This window comes from Lissotriton helveticus, chromosome 1_1, assembly GCF_964261635.1.
Source record: "Lissotriton helveticus chromosome 1_1, aLisHel1.1, whole genome shotgun sequence".
NCBI classification, from domain to species: Eukaryota; Metazoa; Chordata; class Amphibia; order Caudata; family Salamandridae; genus Lissotriton; species Lissotriton helveticus.
The window spans coordinates 1,623,218,952-1,623,234,510 of record NC_136057.1 but is presented as its reverse complement, the minus strand read 5'-3'; the positions used below and the strand labels follow the sequence as shown (position 1 = coordinate 1,623,234,510).

Genomic DNA, 15,559 nt, shown 5'->3' with positions numbered 1-15,559 from the left:
TAGACGAGACAATGAGGCCCATTCTCGATTTACGGTTCGTGAACAAATTCATAAGAACGCAAAAATTCAAAATGACCTCCCTGCAAGAGGTGCTCCCACAGTTGCAGACCGGGGACTTCATGGTCACTATAGACCTCAAAGACGCATACCTGCACATCCCAATGAACAGGAAGCACAAGCACATGCTCAGGTTCACCGTCGGAGAAAGCCACTACCAGTTCACGACACTGGCCTTCGGTCTAAAATCGGCACCAAGAGTTTTCACAAAGTGCCTCGCAGCAGTCGCAGCGCACCTAAGAAGGCAGGGAATACATGTATACCCTTACCTGGACGACTGGCTGGTGAAAGCAAACTCATACCAGAAATGCAAGCTGCACGCACATACAGTGACCAGCACGCTCATAAACCTGGGGTTCTCCATCCATTGGAAGAAATCATCAATGGAGCCGGAACAAGTGAAGATCTTCCTGGGAGCACAGATCAACACCTTACAGGGCAAGGTGTTCCCCAGCGAGAAGAGGGCGAGGGCGCTGGTGAAGGAAACTCGCCTCTACCGGAAGGGACAAGCTCGGACAGTGAGGACGGCGAGCAAGATCATGGGGATGATGGCATCATGCATCCACCTGGTACCGAATGTACGACTCCACATGAGACCCATTCAAGAATGGCTACAGGAGCAATGGTCACAAGCTACAGGCAGTTGGGAGGATCTAGTGGTTGTAACGCACGCAGTGCAGAAGGAGATGACATGGTGGACCATGGAGAACATAGCAAGGGGAAAGCCTCTAACGCCCCCAACGCCAACAGTGACCATCACCACAGACGCATCCCTGAAGGGATGGGGCGCTCACATGGAGGAGCTCAAGGTGAGGGGACTGTGGACACCGACGGATGCCACAAAGCACATCAATTACTTAGAATTGAAGACAATCTTCCTTGCACTGAAGGCCTTTCAAACAAGACTGTACAAGCACAGGGTATTGATACAAACAGACAACACCACTGCGATGTTCTACATCAACAAGCAGGGGGGCACACAGTCCGCACCGCTTTCAACGCTGGCGCAGGAGATATGGAGATGGGCCATCCCTCTCAAGATAGACCTGCTAGCCATACACCTACCAGGGAAGGACAACATACAAGCCGATTGGCTCAGCAGGCAGACATCGGCATCCCACGAGTGGGAGCTCAATGCTCAGGAGACAAGATACCTGTTCGACAGGTGGGGGACACCATCGGTGGACCTGTTTGCCACACGCCAGAATGCAAAATGCCAAAACTTCGCATCCAGGCAGCCCGAGGAGGGGACACTGGGGAATGCCCTATGGATAGATTGGTCAAGGACATTTGCCTACGCCTTTCCCCCGATACCACTGATGCACAGAGTACTGAGCAAGTGCAGAGCGAGCAACATGACACTGATACTGGTCGCACCGCAGTGGGCGAGGCAGACCTGGTACTCGCAGATCATGGAGATGACACAGTGTGCACCCCACAGATTCAGCAGGAGGAAAGATCTACTGTCCATGCAGAACGGAGAGGTACTGCATCCAGAGCCAGAGAGCATGAGCCTAGTAGCGTGGCTCCTGAGGACATAGAGTTCGCACATTTGAGACTACCAGAAAGCACCCTGAGGGTACTTCGGGAGGCACGAAGGCCCAGCACTCGAAAGTGCTACGTTGCGAAATGGAAAAGATTCACAATATGGTGCAGACAGGAAAGACTCCACAATAAGATGAAGAGGGACTCCACAGTGCTAAGGTACCTGACGCACTTACTGGAGAAGAACCTTAGCTCATCCTCGTTAAGAGTTCACTTGGCAGCGATAGTAGCCTACACAAGGGGAGAAACGTGCAGGAGCTTCTTCACATCACAGGTGGTGAAGAGATTCCTAGAAGGAGCGAAAAGGATCGCACCACCCAAGCGGGTGCCGCCACCTGCATGGAACTTGAACACAGTCCTAACGGAACTCATGAAAGAGCCCTTTGAACCACTTCACAAGGCCTCCCTAAAGATGCTAACTATGAAAACAGCCTTCCTGGTTGCGATAACGTCCTTACGCAGAGTAAGCGAGCTTCAAGCGCTGACGCTACAAGAACCATACATACAAATACACAACGATAGAGTTGTGATGAGGACTGACCCACACTTCATGCCGAAGGTGGTATCCAATTTTCACATGAACCAGTCTATACAGATACCGAGTTTTTTCCAAAAACCCACAACCAGCGCAGAGAGAGCTCTGCACACCCTGGACGCCAGAAGGGCAGTCATGCACTACATTGAAAGGACAAAGGGGCACAGGAAAACGAAACAGTTTTTTGTGTCCTTCGCAAACAGCTTCATGGGCAAAGCAGTAACCAAGAGGACCATTGCACGATGGATCGCACAAACAATCCAACTCTGCCACAAACGGGCAGGACAGGAACTGGCTGAGGGGACACGTGCCCACTCCACCAGGAAGAAGGGCGCTACAATAGCCTTCCTGGCTAACACACCCATAGAGGACATATGCCTGGCGGCAACATGGGCTTCGGTGCACACGTTCACGAAGCACTACTGTGTGGACATACAAATGAACAAGGAAGCTCAAGTGGGACAGAAGGTGCTACAGCACATATTCAACACCCAACGCTCATCTTCCACCCAGCCGCCACAGAGATGAGAAACCGCTACAAAATCTATGCACAGCATAGTGAATCCAGAAAGATTCACGCTGCAAAACGAATAGTTTTCTTACCTGTCGGTGTAGTTTTGCAGCTTGAAGATCTTTCTGGATTCACTAGCGAACCCACCCACCTCCGCCAGAAAGATGAGGCTGGAGAGAGAAGAGGTGGTTAACTAAAGAATAGACTTTGAAAATACAAAGCGGTAAATACAAACTAAGAAGAACATTGCCATTACTTCGGAAACGAAAGAAACACGGAAAAAAAGAACCCGAAGATGGCGCCCAAGAGTGGGAGCTTCCGCAGGAAGCATGCCGACGTCACCGGAAATACACCCAAAGGGGGTGTGACGCCGACGCCCACCTGGGCAAAGAGAAAAAAAAAAAAAAAAACAAAGAAAAGACTACGAATCCGGACCCAACCACAAGACCGCGGAATAATGCACAGCATAGTGAATCCAGAAAGATCTTCAAGCTGCAAAACTACACCGACAGGTAAGAAAACTATTCGTTACATCCTGCAAAAATATGACGTGTTGTACATTCAAGGGCATCACACACTACTCAATGCCACTTGTAATGGTGCACTGCAGAACACCTGAGAACATGGGCTGAACTCAATAGACCCATATACACTTATGTTCACATGCACTGCACTCTTGTAAAAACACTAACAGCAATTATAGCCCTCGCTAAAGCAGTGGCTTTCAAGTGCCACGTGTACAAAACACACATGCATATTTTTGCCACGTTATTTTTTGGTTTTAAGCTTATTTTTTTCTATTTTAATTTTGCTAAAGAACATGTATGCAGACATTTTGCTTGGTCAAACACATTTTATTTCACAGGTTTTCCAGTCTGACTACTGAGAGGAGCCAGCAGGGGTTTAGCTGGTGAGCATTTTGCTAAGGAAACATTGGAAGGTTGGGAGTAAATAGCATAAGGGGTGAGAATTCGGCCAACAAATTATTTACAAGTATTAAAATCACTGACCTTAAACTCATTGTCAGTGGCATGTGATTGTAATACTTATACAGCGTGATGAGTACCTAAAGGCTTCTTGGCTTGAAGTAAACTGCACTAGCGAAGCCAATAGGTCTTACCTATGGGAGATCTATTAGCTTTGTCCATGTTTGTTTAGCCATATTGCACAGTAGCGCTGGCTTCAGTGCAGCATGGCTGGAAAAATAAATACGTGTGCTATGATGTGGTAAATGCTGGCTATGTCATACAACTTTCTTTCTTTACTTTGAGCCATGTTGAATCATGGCTTAGAAACTCTGGAAAAGCCAATCGATTTCACATAGGCGAGACATGTTGTCTTTGCCAATGCTTGTTCATTTTTTGTTGTGGACATAGCCGACCACCATTTGGTGGTGTGTTCATCCTCCAAATGACATCAGATGGCGCCTTGGAAGTTCCTGTGCGAAATTTTGGAAAACCAGGAAAAATAAGAAATCAACCAAACTGCCAAAGACCGCAAGAAAAGCGATGCACCGGGAAAGGGATCCTTCCCGATTCCGACAGGGGACCCTTCCGGTATGAACCACTTAGTCGGAGAATGAAGAAGGGAGATGCAGATAAAGGTCATGGAAAACTTTTCTGCCCCAACTGCCACCACAAGTTTGCACAGGGAGAACCTCATGAGGTCTGCAATCTTTGTCTCCCAAAAGTCCATAAGGACAAAGACTGCGACGCCTGTGGAGTATTTGTACCCAAGACTCAAGGTACGACGTCCACAGAGGTTAGAGCACTACAACATGGCCAACACTTAGAAGATACAGGTATCGTTCAAAGACCTCAGCTTATCCAGTGACGAGGAGGAAAACATTGAGCAGGCCGAAAACAGCTTGTGGAGTGGAGTCTGACGTTGCGATTTATGCTGCCAACGCCGAAGAGAGGCAAACGTTGAAAAACCAAACATAAATAAGCCGCCGAAAGGGTCCGACGCGAAGTCCTTTGACAAGAAGTCCCTGAAAGGCATACTTCTTCGAAGCACTTGTTGACCGTAAGTCAGCCAAAACAAAAGTATCCTGACCAAAGGATACTGGTGGGAGCATGACAACGTCAAAACCCTCGACGCAACCATCCCATCTAAAGGGAGCAAGATACCAGGGCAAGGCCTCTGAGACCGTAGACTTATCAACGCCAAAAAAGAGACTGAAACCAAAGAAAGTGCTCCAGGTCGAGCACAATAGACTCGAGGCTGAAATGGCCGCTTTCTGCAGAGAAAGGAGTTTGATGACTGCTGAAGACTAACAGTCTGGCATGGAGGCGCTGGCAACTCCAGAACCTCATGAAGAGGTGCAAGATGAGTTTTACCAACTTGAGGACATGACCAGGTTCAACGACCAGTACGAGGAGACATCTCAGGATCTCAATGCAGAGTCTCCAGGGGAGGGGATGGACAGTTACCCTTCTAGGCCATCTCCTCCTGATGACTTATCCCTCTACAACAGCCTCATCAAGAGGGCTGCAGAGACATATGGGGTACAACTTAAGAAGGAAAAGGATTCAGGTTTTCTCCTAGAAACCTTTACGCCCTCACAAAAAGGAAACCTATACCTGCCCATTGTCCCTAGCATTTTGGACCAAGGGAAGGAACCTGATTGTGAGCATGCCACTGCAAGGGCTGTAACACCAAGAGTGAAAAAGTAACCTGCATTTCACTCAGGGCCCTTAGATTAAGGGAAATGCTTCAGTGAATTCAGCAGGAGTGGCCCGTGTAGGTAAGAATGGTGGTGCGGGGGACTCGACAGATGACCAGGAGAAATTAATTATTTAATTAATTTCCCCTTGTTTTCTGTCTAGTCCGCCCCACTGCTCTTAACTGCACGGGCCACTCCTGGAATTGAATTACAGTGACGATTGCTAGGAAGAGAAACATTGCTCCCATATCCACTGGGTGTCTACAAGAAAAAGTAAGAGATTTGACTTGGTGGGAAATAAGATTGCGAGAGAAGCAGCCACCCAATGGAAGATTGCGAACTCCAGCGCTCTCTTGAACTACTACGGCCACCAGCAATGGTACGAGATGGAGTCCCTTAAGAACCATCTCAAAGAGGAATACTGCAAGAGTGCCAAGGCAGTAATGCAGGAAGGAAAGAACATTGTTAATACCTGTCTCAGGTCTGCACTAGATGCAGCAGATACAACCACCAGGCAGTTGTGCACAGGGACAACTTGAGAAGACATGCCTGCATCAGAGTATTGGATTAAAGCAGAAGGTGCAAATTTCCGTCATCAATATTTTATTCACAGGTGATGACCGATTCAGCCAGACAGTGGATGATACCCTTCAGCAATTAAAGAAATGTACCAGTGGCAGCACCCTGAGAGACAGTTCTTTAGAGGAAGGGGGAAGAGGCCAACCTCCTAGAGGGGGAGGACCAACAGGCAAGTGACTTGAGCAACATCCAACCCCACCACAAAACACCTGTGGGAGGCAGGATAAAGGGATTCCTGCAGAAGTAGGAAAACATTTCCTTTAACGATTGGGTTTTGAAAATAATACGTCACGGATACCGCATAGAACTACTCAAAGAACCTCCACAAATCCCACCCAAAACCAAAGAAGTTCCTGGGACAGGAAATCAAACAACTCCGAAAGGAGGTCAGCAAACTCATGCAAAAGAGACTTAGAAAAGATCACAAGCTGAGAAACAAACAAGGGGAAACACTTCCCCCTACTTTCTGGTGCCAAAACAAGATCGGACTTTGAGGCCAATCCTAGACTTCGGATTTCTAAACCAGTTCATCCGTACACAATACTTCAAGATGACAACACAGCAAGGAGTAATACCATTACTAAGTAAGGGGCTTATATAGCCAACTTACATGTACCTATGAAAGAATGACACTAGAAATATCTCCGATTTGTTATGGACTAGGTGCATTACCAATTCCGGGTGCTACCATTTTGCATAAAGTCAGCACTAAGAGTGTTCGCAAAGTGCTTATTGGCAGCAGCAGCCCACCTAAGAAGACAAGGAATCCATGTCTACCCATACTTAGATGATTGGCTAGAAAAAGCTCAGTCAAACGAAATATTTCATGAGGACATATAAACCCTGATTGCCAGACTGCAATGCCTTGGTTTCACAATAAATCACTAGAAATCATCCCCACACCCAGAGCAGGTAAAGGTGTTCCTGGGAGCAACCTTAACCGCATGCGCGCTGCGGCTTTTCCCGCGGTACGCGGCGTTTTTTAAAAACGCGCGTTACATGACGAGCTCAGCTCGTCATCAGCGTGCGAGCGGCGCAACTGATGACTAGCTGTGCTCGTCATCAGCGCCGAAGTGGTTAAACTTCAGGACCGCACAAGCATATCCAATCCAGAAGAGAGCAGAGGCAATATCAGAGCAGACTCTCCTTTATCAGAGGTGTCGTTCTCTTACAGTGAGGACTGTCACAAAACTCATGGGCTTGATGGCATCATGCAACCCACTCACAAGGCATGTGAGAGTCCCTCCGCTTCCCCAGTCTGTCCTGAAACCATATTGCCAACCCCACTAGCCTCAAGCAGGCGCTTTGATTTGCAGAAAACAGATTGGTTTGTTCCAAATTATTCAAATTTTAAGTATGTTGACGTGATTAAGCACACTTATTAATGACTGAGCTAATTTACAAAAGTATTTAAGACCACAGTGTTGTTTAGAAGTACCTGACAAACAACTGTTTGATCAATCTTCTTTACCTGAAGTGCTCTGCTAAAAAAACATTGCTACAGGAAAACTAGATTCACACTTTTTAAATAGAAGCAATAGCCCTGTGTACATTATACACAAGCATGCAACATCTACAAGTCAACAGTTTTAATGTGGTATTAACCATTCATCAACTGAAAGTGGGAACTAGGTGTAAAAAAGGCAGTGGAGTCCATTTACTTTAGCTGCTCTGGAGACGCCAACTGCTGCTTTTCAGCCCTGGTCCCAAAGCCGCCGCTGATGACTGAATGAATATAAGTGGAGGATTCTGAATTGGCGTCGAAACTCTGGCCCTTTCACAAGAAAAGCCATTTAGAGAAGGCTGCTCGTGTTACTATCCAGCAAACCAGTTGTATTGAAATGTTTTTTCAGCAAAGCTTACTTTCTTTATGCAGAACAATGTCCAATCGATCTCCAATTGCAGGCGACACACTTTTTGTGAGTTTGCGGGTGAGCAGTTCTGAATGCAGGTGACACCGCACTTTGCGGGTGAGTTGACTGGTCTGAATATGTTCCTACATAGGTAAAAAAACATATTTCCTTAGGATGGCTGTCAGGGAGTATATGTTTGGATGCTTTAGATTTTGATGGTATATTCTTCCTGCTTGGTGTGTACGTTGGTATTGCTCGGATCGCATAGGTACAGATAATCGTCTTCCCTGGCCCTGCTGTGCTTGGTTTGGGACTCTGACATGGGTACAATAGAGATTCCTTCCACCCCATTATATTGTGTTCCCTATACATGCCTCTTGGGTACAGATAAGAGTCCTTCCGACCATGTATCCGGTGTACGTGCTGTGTTGTGTTAGTGTAAGGTGATTCCCCTTGATGTCTACAACCTAACAAACCCTTTTCTCTCTTCCAGAGTCTGAATGAGCTCACCTGCCGCTACGAGAACAAGACTCATTTGATCTGTGACCTGGGGAACCCCATGAAGTCTGGGACGAGTGTGAGTACAGTAGTGGGATGGTGCTCGGGTACTGCTTGCCAGTGGGGTAGAAAGAGTAGAGCCACAGCGCACATCCTCAACCTTTCATTGCCTCTCCACAAGTCCACCCAAAACCCATTTTCCGCAGCTTGAGTGTGTGCAAACACCTGAGGAGATGATGCAATTTTGATTGCATCGGATTTCCAAAAAGGCGTGATTGTGGCGGGAGGGGCAGCCCGATGTGAAATGGTTGCCTGTCCGCAGTACGTGCCTTCATTACTCCTCTGCTGGCCCTTGTGATTGTACGGTTTCTAGCACTAGTCTTGTAAGTCAGTCCCTTGTTTGTGGTTTATATTTTTTATTATCCATGAATTTGACAATATAAATCCTCTTGTCCTGATCCTAGACCAATTAAAGTTTCCTTGTCGGGTCTGCAGAGTGTTAACCTACATGTGCGTCTTTGTGCCTTGTGAGATGTTTGAAGCTGCCATGGCATCCAAACAATGCCTATTTACACCCTTTAATAGTTGTTTCAAGTCCATTAAATCCCAAACCCTCTAAAATATAAATCCGAATTGTATAGCCTCCCAAGAGTGCAGTGTGCTTAAAACAGGTCTTCTACTCCAGAGACTTGGAGAAATTCTCACCTGTCTGACAGCCAGCTCTGTTTCCCTTTAGCATTTCCCTAGTTTCCACCCAAAGCTTCCTGTGTGCAGACTGTAGAGCTGAAGGGGCTGATTTACTGTTTGTGCCCAGACCTGGGAAAAGAGGAGAAGGGAGATTCTGACTGGCACCTCGCCCAACAGCTGACCTGCATTTGTTTGTGTGCGGTCAATGTCATTTACTCCCAATAATTTTAGGCATGGAAGTATTTACAATTTCCTCAAAATGGAACGCCTTCCAGAGTTATAGACGTGGAACTGTACGATCCGCTTTTCCAAAAAGTTAATTGAAGCTATGGATCAGGCTTCCAAATATGCATAGAAAACCCCCATTTAATTATTTGCAGACTTGCTTGGGGGAAGCAGACGCTTTGGTGTTTGTTGCTCATGGCAGAGCTGCACTGTGAGCTCAAAAGCAGAAATATTGTGTTAGTTTCACACGTGTGGGTCAAAGCCCCCCTACCCCCCCCCCCCCCCCCCCCCGCACCGTCCACGTGTGCCATGAGTTTCTGGCCCTCTTCTATCTTTGACCTTGAGGATTTTACCCTGCGCATTGACCGCCATGTCTTCAGTCCTCCTGTGCCCTAACCCCTCCCTCGCAAGCTGTACGCGGATGTTTCAGCCCACTGTCCTTCTTTACACCGACACACGCAGCAGAACCTCTGATATTTAGGCTTTCTCTTCTCCATCCCCGGTTCGCTGATATTTAGTCCGTTCCCTTCAGCAGACTGAGACTCGGGCCCTCCGAGCCCCCGTATCTCGCGCACGTTTGGAGACAGGCCGTGTGTGTTGACTGTCTCTGAAAGACCACCTCCCCTCTGCTGCCCCACAATGGATGTCTGTCTCCTCGGCATCCATTTTCTAGCTGCTGCGCCGCCCACCCTCTATCCCTCCGTCCCTCTTTCGTACAACCACGTCATTAAAGTCTCTTGACTGCTGGGGTGTGGGCCGATTCTAACCCGTTCCCTCCCCCAGGCAGCTGTGGGCCAGCTGTGAGCAGAAACTCCTGGACAGAATAGATTCCAGAGTTGCAGCTAGGCCTGACGTACCTTCACGTTACTTAGTATGATTATTCAAAAGCCAGGCATTAATAATATAATCTCTTTTCTTCACCCCCCCCTCTTGCTGACATTACTCCTCTTACCATCTCACTTCACATTTCTTTCTCCGCTGTTATCACTGTGTTTCTTACCTCATCACTGCCTTTAATCCTCCTTTTTTTCCCTCTCACTTTGGCTGTCCCTTTATTTTTCGGCTCTCTGTCTCGTCCTTTATTTCACTGTCATTTTCTTGTTACATCTCTCTTGGCCCCTTAACTCTAATGTCCCTTTTATTTCTTCTACATCTTCCCTTTCCCCTCATCTCTCAATGTTTTTCTCACTCCCCACTTCTCCGATGTGCCTCTGTCACCATCTCTTCATTACCATTCTGGCCCTTTCCTATCTGCTTCTTTGCAATTGCCATGACTTCTCATTGATTGGGCACTTTTTTGGCTTCTATTTTGCTTGTCCTCCTGGCCTCCCACTCTTGTTCTCCTCCTGGCCTCCCACTCTTGTTCTATCTTTCCCCCTCTTTATCTGGTCTCCCCTCCCCTCCTCTCCTCCTCTTCTACTTTTTACTTCCTTATCCCATCATTTGACCCATGCCATGCTCTCCTCTCCACCTTTTCCTTCCTTCCTCCCTCCCTCCCCTTTTGGTATCCTTTTGACTTTGTTTTCCTCTCACATTCTGATTCGCCCATGTCTCCTTGATTTCACTCTCACTCTCGTTTCCAATCACACTTATTTTCATGCTCGTTGTTCCTCCTATCTCTTCCTGTTACGTCATCCCTATGTTCCTGAATCTGTTTCTCTGCTTCCCTTGCCTCTTTCTCTACGTTACTTGTATCATTTCCCCTCTTTAATTCTTCTTCTTGTTCTCAATCTTTATCTTCTCTGTTGCTCAAAACGTCCCTTATTCTGCTTTCCCTTTTCTCTGGTTCTTGTTTCCGTTCCTTCTTGCTTATCCTGATAAACTCACTGCAGCTGCGGGGCGGCCTGCGATTCACTGTGCCCAGTCTGCAGGACTCCAAGAAGAACATCCAGTTTGACTTCCAGATCCACAGGTCAGTACTTCAGGAACACATGCGGGTGGTGGAGACGGGTACAAATGTGTGATACTGGATCTGCGCTTCCCAAGGAGCTAGTAAAACAAAATGGAGGGGCTGACCGTGATACTTTAGGACTGGGATCAAGTTCCCGCCTGTTAACTAAACACAATTTCTGTAGTGACCACGGCAGAATTGGTATGACTGTCCAAATAAATTGCCTTTTGATTGCTGTGCAATTTGTGGATTGTTGGGAAACCTCCATTTTACATTTGAGTAGAGATTTGGCATGCAAAGTTTTGTGCTCCGTAATTGAGGGCTCTTGTGCCCAGTGATTGAGTGGCCCTCTGCTAGGTGGAGATGAACGTGGTCGTTGATCTTGTTCTCTTAGTGTGATAATGGGTATGTGAGGTGATCCATTCTTTTGAAGTATTTGTCTTTCTCCTTTCAGTAAGAACCAGAATAACTCGAAAAGTGAGATGGTGGCCTATTCCTTGGACGTCCAAGCCTTCGCCACCATGTCTATGTATGGGTAAGTAGTCAAGCCTCTTTTCACTTGTAGGTCTAAGGTCGTGCCAAGAGGCGTCACTAGATTAGAAGTGAGAGGAGTTTTGTTCATTACGGCTAGTAAATAGTTAAATATTAGACGCTAAACAATGTCACCATTTCCACCTCTTTCCTGACCTTGCTCATAACTCTTTCTGTACTTAACTGGTTTTGACAATATTTTTCCAAGCACTGCCCCCCGCATATGACAGGATGTTATTTGTGTAGAGCCAGACTGAAAATAGAAATGAACCCTAGAAAAACAGTTCAAACCAGCCGTGTGCTGCAGGAGGACGCTTCTAAAATTGTCCTGAGGACGGTCATGGTTGGGTCATGGCTTCCCTACCGGGGAATGCTACTGTGGCAGCTAGTCAGCCTGGCCCTCTTTGTATAGAGCTGCATGCCACCCCTTGCTCGCCTCAAAACTCTTAAAATGAGCCCAAAGAACTTGTATAGAGGGAATAGGGCCGCGCTGGGAATGAACAAGAGGAACATGATGAGGACTAGGGTTGAGGATTCTTTAAGGCCCCTGTGTACTAAGAGCTAGGTTTCCAGTTATACTACCAGTAGTTTGTTGGCATGGCTGGAAGAACAACTCTCAAGTGTAAAAAGCGCAGGGTTATCAGATTGATGCAGGCGAGCTAAGAACCAGTTTATGCAGTCTTGAAGACTCTGGACAAGGTAATTCCACCCCCCTATTGGTTCACTGAAAGCTACACATTGATGTAACTCATGCTAAAGATTTTAGAACTCCCTACAATTAGATATTGCCAGGATATCAATGCCCCATTTCATCATTGCATCACAGAGTTGGGGTACCAGTCACTGTCTCCACAAATATGCAAACAGTAATCCATTAGTGCATCCTGAACCACGAGGCTTAAGGCAGAATGGATTGTGAAAGTCATCAGAACCCTGAGATTGCAATGTACCGAAATATTATGCATGTTCCCCCTTATGTATTTGTTTTTTTTTTAGATATACTTTTTAATTGAGCTATATTCCTAGTGAAAACAGTAAGTGAGGTACTGTACTGTACTGTGCTGTTTGGTTATCTGTAGGAACATATTTAGCTATGTAGTTAAGAATGTCAAATAAAAAAAGCATTCTTAATTTGTTAAACACGTTTTGTCTGTAGAATGAGGAGTCTGTTATAGCTGTTCTCTGTAGATTGCAGCTATCAACGGGCTCTTATGGAATTGCGATTTTGATATTTTTTAATGCTCGTCAGAAGAATGTTGAATCCAGAATAACAAAACTTTGCAAAGTTTTTTAGGATGGCCGTTCTAACATAACCTGTATTTGTAAAGCGCTTGTTCACCTCGGAGGCTATCCTGGTGCTGAATAACAGATGTTTGTTACCTAACCCAATGGTGCTCATTTTATCGACCTCACAAGGATGAAAAAAAGTGAACCCACTGAGATTTGAACCTGTGACCATGTGGGTGAACACAGGCTCCTACAGTGGACGCATTAGTCCACTAGGTCAACAGACCCGCTTATGATGATCAACCCCAGGAGTTCACTAGGGCTATGCAATATTTCCCATATTTTATGAGCTCCTGTGAAATAGGGGTTTAATACTCCTACACTTGGTTCTGTAAAAGTCCCCAAACCTAATATATATTGCATAAATTAATGTGTGTTGAGTATAATGCTGTCTATTACCGTTGTTGAGTGTTGACAGGCCTTGACTTGAGACACGAAGTCTCCAGTGGGCAATGCGGTCTCTTTTCTTCCTAAATAAATGCAACACATAGCATACTACACTCCACATAAATGGTTTATGCCCTGACCTTTTCACTGCGAGTAGTCATTTTAAAAAGTGTTTCACAAACTTTGCTGCACCTTAGTGCACCTTTACACTGGAGCAATAAATGTGTCTCCTGTGGACCCCCTCCCCTTATTTGAGTGTAGCCCCAGGTGGTGAGCTCCCCAGGGCTTATAGTTTATAAATATGTCCCAGCTGCCATTTCCAAACAATCCCGTAGGGTGGTCATCTGGGTCCCACCCATGAGGCCTGGGTGGTCAGGGTATCCCTATTCTGCCCACTTATACAATTTTTCTTTTTACTTCAGAAAGACTAAGTCCCAAGTCCTGTAATGACTGTGTGCAGCATTTGCTCTTTAGTACGCAGGTGTCTGTTCAATGTACTGCATCTTCATTAGAGATCTTCTGACTCTTTCCTTTCTTCCCACGCCAGCATCTCCAAACCAGAGAGCGTTATTTTCCCGCTCTCCAACTGGAAGCCGAACCGGAAGCCTGTGAAGGAGCAAGACCTGGGCCCACCAGTCAAACATGTGTATGAGGTAAGTGATGGTGGTGTTATTTCAGAAAAATACTGGAACCCTCCCAAACCTAGGTCCTGAGCGGTCAGATGATGGGCCACTGGAAGAATACGTCAAGAGGGCTCAGTGTTGGGAAGTATTGGCACTTGACGATTGCTCTCGAAAATGCTTCTGCCCAAGAAGATCCAGGAGCCAGTCAATAACTGCTTAGTAACACCCACTTGGCTTCTGGTCTAAGGCTTCCGAGAAAGGGATGTATAGAGATAAAGGGGCAATAATTAGCATTATTTGTTTGTTATTTTTGCATCAAACTCTCCAAAGAATGTTTTCTTTCCTGAGAAATTTGTTAGACAAGGAGATAGGGAGAGGATACAGTTGTGAATTTGGAGCAACATTCTTCCAGGCAGAGTAATATAGAGGGTCTCCAAAAAAGGGTTTTAATCCTTTCTAGTGACTCCAAGAAACCCACATGGGCAACAGTTTCGAAGGGTTGTATCTTGTGAGTGGAGGTATCTTCTACTATAGTGTCCTGCGTGGGGAGTAAGAGAGACCACAGTTAAGGATCTCCGGTGCCAGTGGTAATTGTGGCACAAATCTCTACTTGTGAGGTGTCACCTTCTGCTCAAATGTCTGTTATGATATATTTAGATGAGTGGTTATGGACTGCATTCAGTTCTATGCGTCTCACACGATTGCCGCCTTTGTTGTGTTTCATTTCAAGCAATAGAATTACTTAAGGTTTTACTTAAGGTTTTCCATAATGAGGAGGCTATATCTGCACATAAAGTGCAACTTGATATCTTCAAATCAAATGAATGGCGAGTTTATTAATGGGAGTCGAAAGCCGTCAGTAAATTTACACAGAGCGTTGAATAACCTTGCACAAGATCACTTTCCTTTTACGTTTTCACAAATGGCACGTTAGAAACATTTTGTGATTTGTAATGTCTGTCTCATTGCACAGATTAGCAGAGTGCTTTTTTTGAGGGGGAGAGGGCTGTGATTGCTTGAGCGGGTGTGAGTTACTGACCTACAATAATACTTGGTAACTATCTCACTCTCTTCTGTTATTAGCTTGTGAACAACGGTCCAAGTACCATCAGCCACGGGTTTGTGGAGCTGCATTGTCCAATAAAATTCCATAACGAATTTGCCCTCTACGTGATGGGCTATTCAGGGAAAGGCCTCGGCAACTGCACGTCCAACCTTCCAGTCAACCCCCTCCATTTCATGGTAAGATGTAGACTAAATTAACAATGAGTAATCTAGTGACAAACGTAGACCTAAGCGCATCAGATAGATGCTAGAAAATCAGTTCTTTTTGGAGTTTTGGAATACAAGTAGTTGAAAGGAGAGGGAAATCATGTGCCAGAAATTCTACCTGAGGTTTGAAGAAAGGGCATGGAATAAATTGTAGGCCGTTGTTATGACAGCTTGGGCTGTTGGAGAACAAAACATACTGCTGTTTGTAATGCAAACGGCACCAACCAATCTCCGGTGGTTCCTGTGAACGCTGCTGGTTAAATTCTTATTTTTTCTCAATTTGGACCGAAAATCTGAAAGTTTGCATATTTGCCTCTTTTTTTCAGCTGTATTCAGTTTTCATCCTATTTTCTTTTTTGTTTTAAGGTATCGTTTAATGTCGCAAATTGTTTTTTTCTATGCGAATTTCTTCC

The 15,559-nt window shown here is 45.9% G+C and overlaps 1 protein-coding gene across 1 annotated transcript in view; it reads left to right on the top strand.

Annotated features, from left to right (window-relative positions):
* Positions 1-15,559, top strand: part of ITGA5 (integrin subunit alpha 5) — a 289,891-nt gene that overhangs the window by 251,844 nt on the left and 22,488 nt on the right. Inside the window, exons 21-25 of the mRNA XM_078688465.1 lie at positions 8,239-8,322; positions 10,988-11,067; positions 11,501-11,581; positions 13,799-13,904; positions 14,958-15,116. Of these exons, the coding sequence (XP_078544591.1) occupies positions 8,239-8,322; positions 10,988-11,067; positions 11,501-11,581; positions 13,799-13,904; positions 14,958-15,116 (510 nt within the window). The remainder of the gene's footprint in view (positions 1-8,238; positions 8,323-10,987; positions 11,068-11,500; positions 11,582-13,798; positions 13,905-14,957; positions 15,117-15,559) is intronic.